Source organism: Myotis yumanensis, unplaced genomic scaffold (genome assembly GCF_028538775.1).
Source record: "Myotis yumanensis isolate MYYU_CA2020_CCGP unplaced genomic scaffold, mMyoYum1.0.hap1 SCAF_13, whole genome shotgun sequence".
Taxonomy (NCBI): Eukaryota; Metazoa; Chordata; class Mammalia; order Chiroptera; family Vespertilionidae; genus Myotis; species Myotis yumanensis.
In genome coordinates, this window is record NW_027223764.1 from 1440970 (window position 1) to 1458828 (window position 17859).

Below are 17859 nucleotides of genomic sequence, written 5' to 3' on the forward strand. Positions count from 1 at the left end.
CTCCCTCACCCAGGCCTCCCTGAGGAGCTCCACACGCGTGCTGGCATCGAGGGGGGGGTGGGGAGAGCCGATCAGCTGGGCCCTGCCCGCAGGAAGCCCCTTCCTGGGCGGGGGTGGGGGACTGAGATGTCCCCGCCGAAACCACTAGGGCCACGGCAGGGGGACAGCCTCAGAGCGCTGGGCTCCCAGAGGACAGGACCCGGCGGCTCAGGGTGCGGTGCGTGTGAATGGCCCGAAGGCAGAGTGTGCAGGGCTGCAGGGAAGGGCGGGCTCCCGAGAGAAGCAGCAGTGATGGCACGGGGCCGAGACGGGCGCAGAGGGAGGACCGCTGACTCTCGGGAACACGGGCGTGCGTGGGGGGTAAGAAGGGAAAGGGAGGCCACGCTCGGGTCGTGCGGGACACTGGACGCCGGTCAGGAGCTAGCGGACCCGAGGGAGAGGCGGACGTGGTCAGACTGGCCCCCCTGGAGCCGATCCTGGGCCGAAAGATTGTGGCCATTGAAGCAAGTCAGGGATCGGTCACAACTGAATGAACAGCTGGGGGGCGTGGCCAAGGGCCCCCACTTCCAGGGCTGACCTGTGACTGGACGACTGAGCCCTACATGAGCCCTGGACGAGGCCACTCGGTGCTGCGCTTCCAGGCACGGAGGGGGCGTCACCCATCAGAGCTGTGGGTGCCCTGAGTTGGCAGAAAATCAGCAAACTTCCGGGGCACACCCGGGGCACACACGGGGTACACACAGGGCACACCCAGGACACACACGGGACACACACAGTACATACCCAGGGTACACACGGGGTACACAGGACACACCCGGGGCACACCCAGGGCACACCCAGGGCACACACGAGGCACACACGGGGCACACACGGGGCACACATGGGGCACACATGGGGTACACAGGACACACCCAGGGCACACCGAGGGAACACACGAGGCACACACGGGGCACACACAGGGCACACACGAGGCACACACGGGGCACACACAGGGTACACACGGGGCACACACAGGGCACACATGGGGCACACACAGGGCACACCCAGGGCACACACGGGGCACACCTGGGGCACACGTGGGGCACACCCGGGGCACACACGGGGCACACACACGGGGCACACACAGGGCACACGTGGGGCACATACGGGGCACACGTGGGGCACATACGGGGCACACCCGCCCGCCTTGCAGAGCCCCCAGCGGCACCGAGGGCCCCGGGGGAGACTCACCACGTCCCCTGACCCGTTCCTCACTGTGACCCACGCGTGGCTGTCGTTGCTCACCATGACCTTGTAGGAGGTCACCCAGTCGCTCCTGAGAGGAAATAAAATGTCATGGGGACCCAACACTTACTTATTTTAAAAATATTTTGTATTGATGTCAGAGAGGAAGTGAGAGGAAAAGAGAGATAGAAACACCATGATGAGAGAGAATCATGGACCGGCTGCCTCCTGCACATCCCACACTGGAGATGCAGCCCACAACCCGGGCCTGTGCCCTGATGGGAATCGAACCGTGACCTCTTGGTTCACAGCTCAACGCTCAGCCACGGAGCCACACACTGTCAAATGCTCTCCCCTTCCACGCAGAAGGGCAGTGGTGAGCAGAGCAGGCGTGCCCTCCCCGAGACCTGGGCCAGGTCACTGACCATCCAGGCCACAGTTTATTCATAGAACATGGGGATCATAGAAGCACTGAGCTTTCTTGAATGGAAACAGACAGCAGTTTTTCATGGACAGCTCTTCTAATGAGATGCTTCGCTACCCCCGCTCACTACCACTGTCACGTGAGCATGATCACCCTCACCGTGGCCTCCAGGCCCCTGGTGCCTTGTTTCCTGTGATTGTCCTCTCGGTTCCTGATCCTGATCACACTCTCGGTGCCTCAGGGCCTTGGCACATCCCACTCCATGTGTCCCAGGGGCTCCTCCTCCTCTCCCGTCCCTGACAGCCTCTACATCACTAAGACCTCGCACCTCATCAGATGGGCCTGTGCTGACGTTCAAGCTCAACGCTCTGCGCCTTCGCGATGGCGATGGCCTGGTGCAGCCACAGAGAAGTGAAGCCCTGGCCCAGCCAGCGTGGCTCGGTGGCTGAACGTCGACCTATGAACCAGGAAGTCACGGTTCATTCCCGGTCGGGCCAAATGCCTGGGTTTGAGCTCAGTCCCCAGTAGAGGGCGTGCACAGGCAGCCGATCCATGAGTCTCTCTCATCATTGTTGGTTCTCTCCCTCCCTCCCGCTCCCTTCCTCTCTGAGATCAATAAAAAAAAATATTTTAAAAAAGAGAAACATTACTCTTTAAAAAAAGGAAGTGTCAGTTAATTAAATCTCAATTCCAACGAAGGCGGTGGGTCATCGTGGTGATGGGGGGCTATCTGACATCGGTCACCCCGAGGGAGGATGGAAGTGGCCTGAAGTTCTCGCCACAGAAAATCCCAGCTGCCCCGTGGCCTGTGCTCCGCGCTGCTCCGAACCCTGAGGCTGCGACCCCACCCGCGTCCTGCCCGCCCCTGGGACCGCAAAGCAGCGTCGCACGTGAGCTCTTCGCGCAGGTCCCAGGTTAGTGAGAAACGGGTGTAGCCTGGACGTCACGTGAGGACAAAGATCCGCGTGTGGCCGGGAGGGTGCGGGCAGGGCGGGTGGGTGGACGCAGCCCCATCTCACAGGAAAGCCACCCGCTCCCCCCACGCCCCCGGGATGCGTCCCTGACATCCTGTCAGAAGCTGGCTTCCCAGATCCCAGCTCTCACGCCCGCCTTCCCCCGTCTCCTGGTCCTCGGGAAGGTCTGAAATCTCCAGCCCGTTGTGGCTTTTCCACTTCCCTCGGAGAGAAGCTTCCACATCACAAAACCACCTTGACGTTTAATTCCCTGTGGCTGGAGCTTTCAGCCGGCAGCAGCGCAGCCCCGAGCTTCTGTGTCAGCGACTTGCTGAGGCAGAAGACGGAGGGGCTCGGGGACCCCAGCCGGCTCCCTGCTCCACGCGAAACCCACCCCAACCACACACAGCCCCACCCGTGGAGGAGACACCACACTTCCCCCCAGCCAGTCGGCCTCCAGATGAGGATGAGAGGAGGTGGCTGCAAAGGAAACATCTGGAACACATTGCGATGGTTTAGACCGATGCAAACGTGGTTTGAATAAAACCCAGAAACGTCCTCCGTCAACACAGCGGCGGACTGAATGCTTGCGGTATAACTAGGTCCCAGCTGCACTAAACGCACACACGCACACGCACACACACGCACGCACGCACGCACGCACACACACACGCATGGTTTAAACCAGCGGTAGGTCTGCCAGCAAGCACAGGACACCTCCAACGGAAAGAACAGAGCTGTGGACCGGCAACAAAGAGCAACCAGCACGCAGAGAGGGCAGCACTGCCTTAGGGGGACACGCATACACCAGGGCACCGGTGAATAATGCGCATCTTTTCAATCGATGGAGTTACACACATGTTGACGTATATGCGATGTGACATGTGTGCTGTTTCGTTGCATTGCCCCTCCAATGGCCACTTGTTCCGATCGATGGCACACGCATGTTCTGAGCAGCACTTCAAAGCCTACGAAGGAGTGGGAAATTCGGTGTCCGAATGATTTGCCTCAAAACAAGAAAAGTTCTATTGGGACGGTCTCCACAAATTACCTGAAAGATGGGGGAATGTGTAGCTAGCGATGGACATTACTTTGAACAAAGCACTTCTGATGTTTCTCTTGAAATTATCCTGTTTTCTTTTATTACAAAATCCGCATTTATTACAGTTAATAATGCGGATTAACTATTACCCGGGGCCGTGCAGCGGGAGGAGTCCCCTTTGCCATGCGACACCTGCTCACAGGTCCTGGAGCCAGGATGCTGACACCTTTCGGGGCCACTATTCTTTTTGTTATTATTATTAAATCTTCATTGTTCAGATTACATTTGTTCCTCTTTTTTCCCCCCCATAACTTCCCTCCTTCCAGTTCCCCCCCCCCACCCTCCGCCCTCACTCCTCACCCACTGTGTTCATCCATAGGTGCATGATTTTTGTCCAGTCTCTTCCCGCATCTCCCATTCCCCTTTCCCCCCCAAGAATAGTCAGTCCATTCCCTTTCTATGTCCCTGATTCATTATAATCGCCAGTTCATTCTGTACATCAGGTTATTTATTCACTTGATTCTTAGATTCACTTGTTGATAGATGCATGTTTGTTGTTCACAATTTGTATCTTTACCTTTTTCTTCTTCCTCTTCTTAAAGGATACCATTCAGCATTTCGTATAATACTGGTTTGGTGGTGATGAACTCCTTTAGTTTTTCCTTATCTGTGAAGCTCTTTATCTGACCTTCAATTCTGAATGATAGCTTTGCTGGATAAAGTAATCTTGGTTGTAGGTTCTTGGTATTCAGCACTTTGAATATTTCTTGCCATTCCCTTCTGGCCTGCAAAGTTTCTGTTGAGAAATCAGCTGACAGTCGTATGGGTATTCCCTTGTAGGTAATTGAGTCTCTTTCTCTTGCTGCTTTTAAGATTCTCTCTTTGTCATTTGCTCTTGGCATTTTAATGATGATGTGTCTTGGTGTGGTCCTCTTTGGATTCCTTTTGTTTGGGGTTCTCTGCACTTCCTGGACTTGTAAGTCCATTTCTTTCACCAGGTGGGGGAAGTTTTCTGCCATTATTTCTTCAAATAGGTTTTCAATATCTTGCTGTCTCTCATCTTCTGGCACCCCTATAATTCTGATGTTGGTACGCTTGAAGCTGTCCCAGAGGCTCCTTACACTATCTTCGTATTTTCGGATTCTTTTTTCATTTTGCTTTTCCAGTTGGGTGTTTTTTGCTTCTTCGCATTTCAAATCTTTGACTTGATTCTTGTGCTCCTCTGGTCTGCTGCTGGGAGTCTGTATAATATTCTTTATTTCAGTCTGTGTATGCTTAATTTCTAGTTGGTTCTTTATCATAGCATCGATGGTCTCATTAGATTTCGTGAGGCTCTCATCAAGTTTATTGGCAGCTTCTAGCACATTATTGCAAGCCCTCAAAATTGCGTTTTTTAGCTCTATATCCTCCATTTCTGTCATGTTTTTTTGTCTCCGCATTTTTTATGCTTTCTTGGTGCACCCCCTTGTAGTCTTTGTGCGCAGTCTTGTACTAGTTAAGCCTTGATTGTTGTAGTTAATACTAGAGGGATTTGACCACCAGGCCAACTGGCTGTGAGAATCAGCTGTGTCTGCCACGGGAAAACTTCTGTCCTCTGGAGAGGTGCTAATCTAGCCTTTGCCTGAGGCGATCGGCAAATGCCTGTGCGCAGGGCTTGGGCGGGGCAGGATCAACAGGGCGGGTGGAGGGAGCAGTTATGGCTGCTCTCAGTCCCGTTCCCAGAGGCTCTGCTTCTCAGAACCCCGGCAACCGCTGCAAACCTCGGAGAGAAAGCTGCCCTCACATTCCAACTGATGCTGGACAATCCCGCTTCTCCCGTCTGAGTCTGAGTCCCTAGAGACGCACCCGGATCTGGAGCTCAGAGTCTGAGACTCCCTCCTGATTGAAAACGACAACCGCGCCCTCAGCCACCAGCCCGCCTTGCGCGCGCTCCTCCGCACCTTTATATTTTCCACACTGCGCCTCCTCTGAGCCTGGGTTTGCTGTTCTCTCTCCTTCTAGTTGAAGAGTCTCTCCTCAGCCAGCCTTCCTGTGGTTCTGGGTGATGTCTGTTCCATCTTTTAGTTGTATTTTTGAAGTGGTTGTTTGCGGCAGCAGTCTCCGGTGTTTACCTATGCCGCCATCTTGGTCTCTCTCCTGGGGGCCACTATTCTGCCGGCCACCCGCCCTCCGTCCATGGCAACTGGTAAAAGCCTGTCCCCTGACTGTTGGTGTGAAGCTGACTCTGCTGCATTGGACGCGAAAGTTTCCTTCAGCCCTAAAAGCCGTCTTTCCTCCAGATTGGAAAGGAACGACGGCTCTGCACTCCCTGGGGCCCGGCTACCCCGCCTGCTGTGTCCGATGGGGAGGTGGGGAGGGCGGCCCTGGGCGGCCCTGCCGTGACCCTGGCCCCCGCCCAGCATGTGCTCCGACGCAGGGCACGCAAGCCCACTCCCGGGGTTCAGGGTTCGAGGCAAAGGAGGACATCAGAGGAAGCGTCGGGGCGCTCTCCACGCCTCAGTTTCCTCATCCACACGCGGGGACGCACGGGGAGGCGCCCTCGGAGCCCTGGGAGCATCCCGGAGCCACGGCAACCGCCCAGCACCCGGCGGGGGAGCCAGCGTGGTTCATGTGGAAAGTTCCCGCGAGCCAAGCTCACGTCAGCGACACTCAGATGTGGCCCCGGAGGGTTTTGGCAAAATGTCAGGATCTACTTCCCAGAAGCAACGTGACCGATTCCATCCTCATTCTCTCCGGGGCCCCCTGGGGGCTGGAGGTGCCCTGCAGGGGGCTGGGGCTGGGGCTGGGGGAGGGGGCGGGTGTGGCGGGACGCCCTGTGAATGACTCACCACGGCTCACCCAGCACGTGCTGTGTCCGGCGCCCGGGCTTCCTGTGTGCCTCTGGGCCCAGGACGCTAGGCCTGGGAGGTGGGAGGACCCCGGGGACCAGCCCCTACACAGCCTCCCAGCTAAAGCCCTACCAGTGGCGGGAGCAGGGCCTCGGAGAGGAGGGAGCGTGGTGTGGACACGCCAAGAGCACTGGCTGGAGAGGAAAGGGGGGGGCTGGCCTGTGAGCAGCCCCCACAAAAGGGAAGGAATCCTAACAAAACAGTGGCCGCGGCCGGCTCTTCAGGGGCTCGCCGTGTGCCAAGGGCTCTCTTAACGGCCAGACGTGGCAGTAACTCATTGAACCCCACGGTGATCCTATGCGACAGGCACTATCACCTCCATTTTACAGGTGAAGAAACCGAGGCGTGCGGCCAGGAAGCTCGGAATCCAGTCTCGCTCGGGAGGCCCTGGGCTGGCGGGGCTGAGGTCCGGCCCCTGGAGAGGGCAGAGTCAGCAGCGACAGAGCTGGAGACCTTCCCTGCGCAGGGCACTCCTCCGGCGCTGGCGACCCAGAGGCCAACGTGAGCCAGGCCCTGCTGCTCCCGGAGGGTGACATCCATCAGGGCAAGTACAGAAAGACACACAGACACACAGACACAGAGGGCTCCGCTGAAGCCCGCGAGGACAGGGCGCCACTGGGAGTGGGTTTGGAAGGAAGCCTCTGCATTCCGGGAGGGTTGAGCCTGAGGCCGACAGAATGGCAGGTGCAAAGGGCCTGGGGCAGGAGGGGCTTGCTTATCCGCAGAATAAAGAGGAGGCTCCTGGGCCAGGAGGGCAAAGGGCATGAGGTCAGAGAGCAGAGGGAGCCAGTCCACACAGGACCTGTGGGTCAAGGAGTGGGAGCCTAGGGGAGCTAAGCCGGGGCGGGGGCCCACTGCGAGGGAGCCCCTCCACCAGGTGAAAGAAAGGCCGTGTGTCCAGTATGTCTCCGGGGAGTCAGACCAGGAGTCCAGGGCCCTGGACACAGCAGGAAGCATCACCCAGGAGGGAATTCTCGAGCTGCTTCCCTTAGAGCAGCGGTTCTCAAGCTGTGGGTCGAGACCCCTTTGGAGGTCGAACGACCCTTTCACAGGGGTCGCCTAAGACCATCCTGCATATCAGATATTTACATTACAATTCATAACAGTATCAACATTAGCTATGAAGTAGCAACGAAATAACTTTATGGTTGGGTCACAACATGAGGAACTGTATGTAAAGGGCCGGAAGGTGGAGAACCGCTGCCTTAGAGAATTTCCCCCGAGAGCCCACTCCTTGGTCGCGGGCGCCCTGACACCAAGGCGGGCCGTGAGGCTGGAGCCGAGAGCGTCTGTACCTCTAAATCACTTTCCCTGCATCGCTGAGAGGCAGCAGGACACGGAGCAGCGATTGCTCGCTGGCCTTCTACTTGAACTTGGAGATGTTTTCATTACAGCCTCTCCGTTTGGTGCCGAACCGCCAGCTCCAAACTGACAGCTCTCAACGGGGCTCGAGAGGAGCCTGGAAACAGGCTCTCCAGCCCCGAGAGGCGCCGACATTCATTTCGTCAAAAACAGGAGCCGCAGCATGAAAACACGCCTCCCCCCAGCTGCCTCCACGAGCCCTGCTTCCAGGGCGGCCTGGCCTCCTCCGGGCTCCTGGACCCCGCCCGGCCCTGCTGTGCGGGGGCCCAGACCCCACCAGGGATGAGGAAGGCCCGGATCCGTCCCCTGGGAGGGGAACCAGGTGGAGCTGAAGAGAGAGGAGCCCTGGGACCCTTCTCCCGGGGGACCCAGACCCCGGCCACCGGGCGGGACTCCAGCCGGAAGGGAAGGCACCATCGCCACCCCCGGCCTCTGGACCCGCATCCCCCGCTGCTGCTTCACTTGGCGCTGCCCCTTCTCTCGGCCACCCCTCCTCGCTCAGACCCACCGTCTCCCAGCTGCCCCCTACCCCCCGACCCCCCCCCTCCACCTCCCCACCCCCGCCTGAGCCAGGGTCCAGCGTGTCCGGGGATTCCCCCCGCAGGCACAGCGCTGAGCGGCCAGCCCTGCAGCCTCCACATTCCCAGGCGTCTGCTGCCCTCTGACCCCGCCCATGGCCTCCCGACCCCAGGCGGCCCCTCTGCTGCCCACGGAGTCCTCGATGGCCACGTCCTCCCCACCCACTTCCACAGCCTCATCTCCCTGACCCTGCCCTTCAGTCCCAGGGGACCAGCCTCTGGCTCTGACTCCTCCCCACCAGCCCTGGCTCCCACCAGGCCCTGGTCCCCGGACCCGCCTCCAGGGCACTGCCAGCCTCTCTACCGCCCCCCGGTGGACCAGCACCAACAGTGCCAGTGGGGCCACTCCAGTCCTTGGCTCAGAGTCGGGGAGCCCTCCCTGCATCAGGATGGAGCCTCTTTGTGTCCAACCGCCGCCCCCTCCAACCTGCGGGGCTCATGTCTGCAGAGGACCCGCCGCCTCCTCCACCAGGAATACAAGCCCCTGGTGTGAGGGCTCAGAATCCCCAGAATTAGTCCCCGCCTTTAGCATCTCGGGGGATCAGGACGCTTCCTCCTGCCACGCGAGCCCCTTCCCGTGTCAGCCCCACGTCCCACCACCACCCGTGCCCCCAGGGACCTGCCTCCTGGGCACGGCCTCTCCTGTGAGCACAGCCGCCTTCCGAAAGGACCCGGAAACAGGCCTGGCTTTGGCCTTGTCTTCCTCCGGGGTCTGTGCCTCGTCCACTCCCTTCCGTCGCCCTCAGAGCTCCCGAGGGGAAGCCACACTCGGAGCCTCTGCTAAGATCCCACTGCAAACGGGGCCACGCTCCTCCTCGGGCCGGGCTGGCTGCCGGCTCCCAGCTCCTGGCTCCTGGCTCCCGGCTCCCTCCCGGGTCCCTCCCGGCTCCCAGCTTCCTCCCAGCTCCCTCCTGGCTCCTGGCTCCCTCCCGGCTCCCTCCCTGCTCCCTCCGAGCTCCCAGCTCCCAGCTCCTGGCACAGCCTCACTCATCGCTTGCAAATTAGCCAACTGCCTTTCTCTTCTAAAGGCAAAGTCAGAAGACGATATGTAGAAGGTTCTAGAACAGCCCGCGGGCCGGATCCGGCCCGTTTGAAATGAATAAAACTAAAAAAAAAAAAGACCGTGCCCTTTCATGTAATGATGTTTACTTTGAATTTGTATTAGTTCACACAAACACTCGATCCATGCTTTTGTTCCGGCCTCCGGTCCAGGTTAAGAACCCATTGTGGCCCTCGAGTCAAAAAGTTTGCCCGCCCCTGGGCTAGAACCTGGGCTGCGGGGTTTGCTTTTGATAATCGATTTTAGAGAGAGAGAGGGAGAGGGAGAGAGAAACGTTGATGTGAGAGCAAAACATGGATTGGCTGCCTCCCGCACGCCCACGACTGGGGATTGAGCCTCAACCTGGAGCATGTGTCCTGACCGGGAGTCGAACTGGTGACCTCTGGGTGCGTGGGCCGATGCCCACCCACTGAGCCACACCGCCAGGGCCCAAATGCTTTCTAAACATCCAGCCAACTCGCCGACCTCCCCAGCCCTCAGCAGGCAAACCTGCCCCCTCGCATTGAGGCCACGTGTGCAGACTCTCAAGAGATGATCGTTTGTTTACAGAACAACTAAAAGGGGAAACATTCGGGCGTTTTTAACTGCCTGTGCTTGGTCCCAGTCGTTGGGAGCATCCGCTCAGCTCGGGCGAAGGGACTAACTTCTCCTTCATCACATTGTAACGGATCCTTCCAACACTCACCCGCCTGACAAACGCTTCAAAGGCAGGGGATGGAAGACGGCTCTGATTAGCACACTCACGTTTCGCTAAACTGCAATCAGTGGGGAGGGCATTTATCAGTGAAAAACATAAATATTCAACATCATGGAAACAGCTACATTTTGTTCATGAACCCTGGAGTGTTTCACCCTCTTCGTTAGGAACTGGTCGCGGCCGTGGCTAAGCCTCATGACCTGCTTCCCGCCCGTATCCGGGCCTGGGGACAGCTCTCCTGCACCCCCTCCCCCTCAATCCCGCCTCAGCGTGTGCGCTGCTGGTGCCAGCGGGCCTGTGGACATCTGGGATTCACACAGAGCAGCCTCACTCGTCCGTATCCTCTGAGTGTGTCCAAGAAAGACTTTATCGAAAGGACAGCTCTGTGGCTAAAGATAAAGCTTGAAAAGTACTTCTCTAAATAAGGCCAAAGAAGCCGGGCCAGTGTGGCTCAGTGGTCGACCTGTGAACCAGGAGGTCAGGGTTCGATTCCCGGTCAGGGCACAGGCCCGGGTTGTGGGCTCCATCCTGTGAGGGGAGTGCAGGAGGCAGCCGATCAGTGATTCTCTCTCATCATCGATGTTTCTCGCGCTCTCCCTCCCCCTTCCTTTCTGAAATAGATTTTTTAAAAAGTACCATAGATGCCCATACTGGGCACAGCATGAGCACAGCGTGGGGGAGGGACAGAGGGACGACGCTGTCCTCTTCGCTGTCGGGACGCGGTGGCCGCTCCTGCTGACCTGTGTTAGGGTCGCACTGGACTAGCTCCCTACGCCTCCAGCATGACTCACGCCTCCGGGAAAAGGCTCAGATGGCAGAACGCACCCTCGTCCTGCTGGTTACTCCGTCCTGAGTGCAGACGGTCCTATTCCAGGAGCTCAGACGGCACCGCTCCAGCCTCCTGTGCATTGTCCTTGAAGAATAATTGGACTTGAAATGCATTTAGACGTTTAAAAAAACAAGCCGCCTCTTAAAAGCAACCCTACCCCTCGCCCCCTCGGAGGCTCCTGTCCTCGGCTGAGCCCAGAAACACCGCGTTCCGCTGCGATGTCTCCTCCAGCCAAACCCTCTCGCGTTTCAGCTGGAACGGAAAGTGAGCTGCCTGCTGTTGAATCCAGTAACAGCCCCACCGCCGGCCGCTCCCTAATCCAATCACAGCCAGACCGCCGGCCGCTCCCGCCGCAGGTCAATACCCAGCGTTAACGCACAGTCCCCCGCACCGTCCTCTGACGGTCTCAACCGGCCTCACCGTCCAACCGCCCCTTTTCCTGGAGCAACTCAACTTTTTTCTTTCTCTTTCTTTTTTTCAAAACTCTTGCCTTTTGGAATCTGAATAGTGAGAACAATCGTCATGGCAACGAGCCACCAATTAGAGAGAGGCGCACAGCAGGGGGAAGACTGGCAGGTGTAAGCACACGCGTAAGAGCTACCGCCAAGCAACTCGATAAAGACGTGCCACACGGACAGCACACACGTGAGCCAGTGCCGCCCAAAGGCGCGGGTGGTCCCAGCCCTGGAAAGGCCTGTGAAGGAAAAACTCAAAGCAACAAAAAAGGAGGAAAAGTCTTCTTGCAAAATGACCGGTGACTGTGGGACGGAGACCTGGCTGTGGAGTGACAGGCTGTTAGAAATGACCATTGTGAAGTCGGAGGAGCAGCAGGAAAATGTCCCGGGTATGTGCTCCGTTAAAAACAGCATAATCGCACCCGAAATATGACGGGAAATACGGACGCCGCCTCCAGCCCCGGGTTGGTGTGGAGAGGTTCTTTGGGGGAGGAGGGAGGCATTTGCACTTGCATTTTCACTTATTATAATAAAGTGTACATACCATAAAACCTATGATTGTGACCGTTTTTTAAAACATGTTTGTGCTGATGTGAGAGAGGAAGGAGAGGGAGAGAAGGGTGGAAACATCCATGATGAGAGAGAATCATTGATCGCTGCTCCTGCACGCCCCCCTCCTGGGGATCAAGCCTGCGACCCGGGCATGTGCCCTGACTGGGAATTGAACCCTCACCTCCTGATCATAGGTCAATGCTCTACCACTGAGCCACACTGGCTGGGCTGAATTTAACCATTTTTAAGGGTACAACTCAGTGGTAGTAAGTACATTCACAGTGTTGTGCAACCATCCCCTACCTCCAACTCCGGAACATTCCATCACCCCAACGTGAAAGTCCATACCCTTCAAACAGTAACTCCCCATCCCCTCCCTGGCCCCTGGCAGCCGCCCCTCTATTTCCTGTTTTAGGATCTGACTCTCTCGGAGCCCCTGTGAGTGGACTCGGACAGTGTCTGTCCTGTGTGACGGCTATTGCACTTAGCGCCATGTCCTCACAGTTCCTCTGCATTGTAGCCGGTGTCAGAATTCCCTTCCTTTACAGCTGATACTACCCACGTGTGCGCGGACCGGACCGGGATACTACCCCACGTGTGCGCGGACCGGACCGGGATACGACCCCACGTGTGCGCGGACCGGACCGGGATACTACCCCACGTGTGCGCGGACCGAACCGGGATACTACCCCACGTGTGCGCGGACCAGGCTGCAGAGAGTTTTGAGGGGCTGTGGCCACCTCTCCTGGGATCGCTCTCAGGTCACCGTCACTGACCCGGCCCTGCCCGCAAGCTGGTTCTGAGAAGTGGGCTCCCACCCCGTCCCCAGCCTCCCACTGGCCTGGCCCTCGCCTCTGCAACTCCTCCAGCGACCCTTCATTCAGGAACCTGCCAGGCCCCAGTCCTGCTCCCCAGAGTCTGGGAGAGCCACACTTTCCCAGGACGGTGCCTGGGAGGGACCTGTCACCTGTCACTCTCTGCTCGGCCCAGCTCCTCCTCAGCCTGTGTTCAGGCCACCAGTCGGGCAACAACCCACCACGGACCCGAGACAGCAGCCACCTGCCTAACCTGCATGGTGCTAACCGCACCTGTGTCACTCAGCCTAACCTGCCGGGGGGGCGGGGTCCTACTCCCCGTTCCTGTGTGTGTGTGTGTGGGGGGGGGGGGTATCATTCTAAGAGATGCACCTTCCCAGGGGGACCTGAGTCCACAGCACCCAGCCTCCTCCCCACCCTCCAAGGTCCTTCTCTTCTAATGCCCCCTGCCTGACCCCTCCCTGCCCACCGCCAGCCACCTGCCCACCCACCGCCAGCCGCCTCCCTGTCCCTGCCTGTCCACACCCGGAACCTCAGGCCCAGGCGCGGAGCCCACAGCACAGTGCCGCACTCACAGCCACAGCGAGTTCCTCCCCTGCGTGATGACGGCCGTGAACCGGGTCAGCCGCCGGGCGTCCACCTCGATCCACTGGTGGAGGTCGTTCCTGCCCGCGCACCACGCCCCGTCGTAGAAGTCGTTCTCGCTGACACCTGCCTGAGAGAAGCAGATGTGCTCTTCACAAAGGCCCAAGGCGGCAGCTCCTGGCCGGGCAGGGTGTCTCTGTGAGAATTAAAACTGGAACCCGGCCGGCGTGGCTCAGGGGTTGGGCGTCGACCTATGAACCAGGAGGTCACGGTTCGATTCCCGGTCAGGGCACAGGCCCGGGTTGTGGGCTCCCTCCCCAGTGGGGGGCGTGCGGGAGGCAGCCCATAGGTGATTCTCTCTCATCATTGATGCTTCTATCTCTCTCTCCCTCTCCCTTCCTCTCTGAAAGCAATTAAAATATATTTAAAACTAGTGGCCGGGTGCATGAATTCATGCACAGAAAGGGAATTAGAAGAAATATGTTAATATCGCTATTTGCCCTTTCTCTATAATAGGAGTGTCAACCAAATCCACGATCAACAATGACAGATGGAAACATACACACACACACACACACACACACACACACACACACACGTGGAACTGGCACCAGCGAGAACTTTATATGTACCGCGCATGCACGAGTCAACTTAGCCTTTTATAGACATAGAACAAACTTGCTTAACTAGACCTGCTTTCTGATGCAGCTAAACTTTTCCAGCCCAGTGAAGCACCCCAACTTCTCTTTCAGGTAATTGTCAGCAACACAGCAGTAAATATCAACACGAAGCCGATTATTATTGTAGATCACGCAGGGAGAACAAAGGGTAAAATATTTAACTGTAGCCGTGTTTGACTATATTCTGTGCAGTGAGAAAACCTGAAGTCACTTTCAAGGTCCACCATTTCTTACTTCTTTTCAGTCGGGTCAAGTTTCCAAGCTTTCTAAATCTCTGTTTTCTGGCTAATGAAAAAAGAAAGGATTCCACCAAGTCTCATGTCTACCTACCCCAGGACTTCTGTGAGGATCACATGAGATGAGGCACGGGAAAACGCTTCACAGACATTTGGTTACAGTGTAAAATGTTTGCACCTGGCTATAGAGCAAGTCGTGTTCCTGGGCTGAAGAAACTGCAAGGAGGCTAGTTGTCACTAGGGAGAGGAAGCCAAGTGTTGCTACGTGACATCATTACCTGGTGCCCACAGCCATCCTTTCTGGGCTGGGCTGTGGGCCACATTTTGCACCCTGGGGTCTCGGCAGCCATCTGGTGGGCTGTCGCTCTGAGGCGGAGGCAGGACCCGTGTCCCACTTGGGGGAAGCCGAGTGTTGCTTTGTTGGCACCAGGTCCATGATGCCGTTTCTTTATAAATGGCCAGTGCGTGTCATGGCAGCTCCTGCATTGAGTGTCTGCCCCCTGGTGGTCAGTGCACATCATAGCTATCGGTCGGATGGTCGGAGGGACACTTAGCATATTAGCCTTTTATATATATAGATTTAAAAAAAAAAAAAAAGCTCTGAATCTAGATTGTGAGGTGCCTGGACGGGGACCGTGAGTCCGGACTGAACAGAGGGAATGGATCCAAAATGTATGTATTTTTTAAAAAAGGAAAAGATTCCCATGTCACCACCCTCACTCCACAGAAGCCCTAAATTTTTCTCTGAAAACACAACAAAAGAAAACACCACAAACCACAGAGGCCCCAGTGCGCAGAGCCGGGCAGGTGTGACGTGACAGGTGACACGGGCTCGGGGGGTATCAGCCCCCTGAACAGTGAGATGCCCGGCCCCTCCCCGACCAGCTCGAGAGCACAGGCGGCCAGGCCCACAGCAAAGGAACCGAAGGGTAAGGAGTCCAGGAGGCGCCTCGGGGACGGAACGCTCTGCCTGGAGGAGAAGCCGCTGCGTGAGACGGGGACAGGACGCCCTCCGAGCGAGCTCTCACGTGGAGACTCCAGCAACGACAACCGAGAACATGAGACCAGCACAGGGAGACGCTAGGGGAGTTTTAGGGGAGGAAATTACATTTAAAAAATGTTATCCGATCCTGTGCCAAATCTGCAGGGCCGAGCGTCTCAAGGGTAGAAACAGCACAATCATGACGGGAATGCTCATTTTCAAGTTTCCAAGACTTAAAATATTTGGTCCTGTGATTCCCATAAAAACCCAAACATCCAACATTCCAGCCTTTTGGCGCGCACGCTGCCGGCCAGGCGCAGGCAGAACCTCTCTATCAGGGCGAGCAGGACGTCCCGTGGTTTGGAAACGAACCACCCACCGTGATCCATCTGCCTCTTGCGCAGGCCGAGCACTCGGGGAGCCCCGCGGGCTCTGTGCGGCCAGAGACCTAGGGTGGCTATCACCCCCCCCCCCTACCACCACAGCCGGGCGGTCTGACGGGCAGGCAGGCCTCGGGGCAGAAGGCGCTGGGTGCGAAGGACCCCGGGAGAAGCAGGTGGGGTGGGGGTGGGGGTGGGGGTGGGTGATGCCTGAGAAAGTGAGGCTGCCCACCCCCTTCCTGCCAGGGCCCACGTGGGCTCCACGTCTGGGCGAGCGGGGCAGGTGCCTGGGGCAGAGGGACAGGCAGGCCGACGCCCAGGATGTCCCCACGCACGTGAACTCTGACACCAGCATGAACCTCGGCTCAGCGTCTGTAACCGACTTCCCGTCCTCCTGCGGGCATGTCTGCAGCCACAGGCACCCAGCGTCTCCGCGGCTCTGACCTCACTGCAGGGGTCACCGGGCAGATATGGCAGCGGGCGGACCTCGCTCACACCCTGCCCGACTGCCTTTCAATGCGGTTTCCAATCCTGACGCCTTAGTGCTTCTCGCACACAAAGCCCCATCCATGGGCACGCCTGCACGCCTACACGCCTGCACGCCTACACACCTACACCCTACACGCCTGCACGCCTACATGCCTACACGCCTACATGCCTGCACACCTACATGCCTGCACACCTACATGCCTACACACCTACACGCCTGCACACCTACACACCTGCATGCCTACACACCTACACGCCTGCACGCCTACACACCTACACGCCTACACGCCTACACACCCACACACCTACACGCCTACATGCCTGCATGCCTGCCGCCTGCACAGGGGAGGCGAGCTGTGATTTTTAAACGCGTTCCAGGCGGGCATGTGGGAAGACGCTGGAGCCCAGGCTTCCTGAGTCTGGTTCTGGAGGCAGGAGCCCAGCCGCCCGCATCACTTCCCCGGGGCTGTGCACTGCAGCCCCTCCCACGGCTGCAGCATCCGCTCCGGGCTAACACCTCGTACCCCCGGGCGGGCAGGGAGCCCAGGGCGGGGACAGCCAGCCCGCCCGCCCAGCTACCAAGCTGCCTCCGCACACCTGTGAGCAGGGGCCAGGTTCTGTCGGAGGCCTCAGGGCAGGCCACGTGCCACTGAGGGAAAAAGAGGCCCCGTGAGGGCAACCAGCACCCAGTGCTTTCCCTCCCCCCGACTCCATTCTCGCTGCAGGGCTGGGGAGGGGGGAGGGGGCGCGTGTCTGCAGACCTGGCAGCCAGGAGCGTGCCCTCCGCCCAGCGACCTCCCTGGGCTGAAGGACAAAGAGGTGCAGAGGTGGCCGGGCAGCAAGCACAGCCAGGGACCTTCCTGCGGACCCGTCCCTCCTCCGGCCTCCGCCTCCCGTGTGCCCGGCGAGGGCAGGGCGGCGAGGGCGCCGGGATGAGCGGCCTGTTTGCACTCAGTAGCCCCCAGAGAAGACGCCGCCCGGTCTCAGGGCCAACTCTCAGCTGAGGCCAGCAACGCCTCCCCTGTGAGAGCTGGGGTCAGCGCACCTCACTGTTATAGCCCCGTCCCCGAGGATGTTTCTCCCGCGGGTATTTTAGAGAGAGGGAAAGGGGGGGGGGGGAGAGAGAGAGACCACAAGGGGAGGGAGACACATCGACTGGCTGCCTCCTGCATGTGCCCCGACAAGTGGTCAGGACGGACCTGCAACTGAGGTGGGTGCCCTGGGCCGGGAATCGAACCTGTGACCTTCGGTCCGCAGGCTGACGCTCTAACTGCTGAGCCAAACCAGCCAGGCTGGCCCCGGGCAGGTGAAAGGTTGTGCAGGTGCCTGACCCCGCTCAGCCAGCCGGCGCGGCCAGGGCCAGAGCGAGCGGCGTGCGATCCGATCCGGACCCTCCCCGGCGGTACCTGGATGTTGAGCCGCCCGCGGTGCGCGCCCAGGCCGTAGCGCTTCACGGTGGACGCGTGGAGCTGGAAGTCGGTGATTTTTAAGGTTTCCAGGCCGAGGGGCGGGCACCCTGGAAGGACAAGGCTCGTGACCAACCAGGACAGACGTGGAGAGAGGCCAGTTTCTGGGTTTCTAAGCCCCCCCCCCAGCCCCGCCCCCCCAACTCCCCTCATCGCCGCACC

The 17859-nt window shown here is 58.5% G+C and overlaps 1 protein-coding gene across 1 annotated transcript in view; it reads right to left on the reverse strand.

Moving 5' to 3' along the window:
- Positions 1–17859, reverse strand: part of CPXM2 (carboxypeptidase X, M14 family member 2) — a 45165-nt gene that overhangs the window by 16770 nt on the left and 10536 nt on the right. Inside the window, exons 3-5 of the mRNA XM_070432053.1 lie at positions 17638–17747; positions 13455–13594; positions 1231–1315 (exon numbers count right to left, since the gene is read on the reverse strand). Of these exons, the coding sequence (XP_070288154.1) occupies positions 1231–1315; positions 13455–13594; positions 17638–17747 (335 nt within the window). The remainder of the gene's footprint in view (positions 1–1230; positions 1316–13454; positions 13595–17637; positions 17748–17859) is intronic.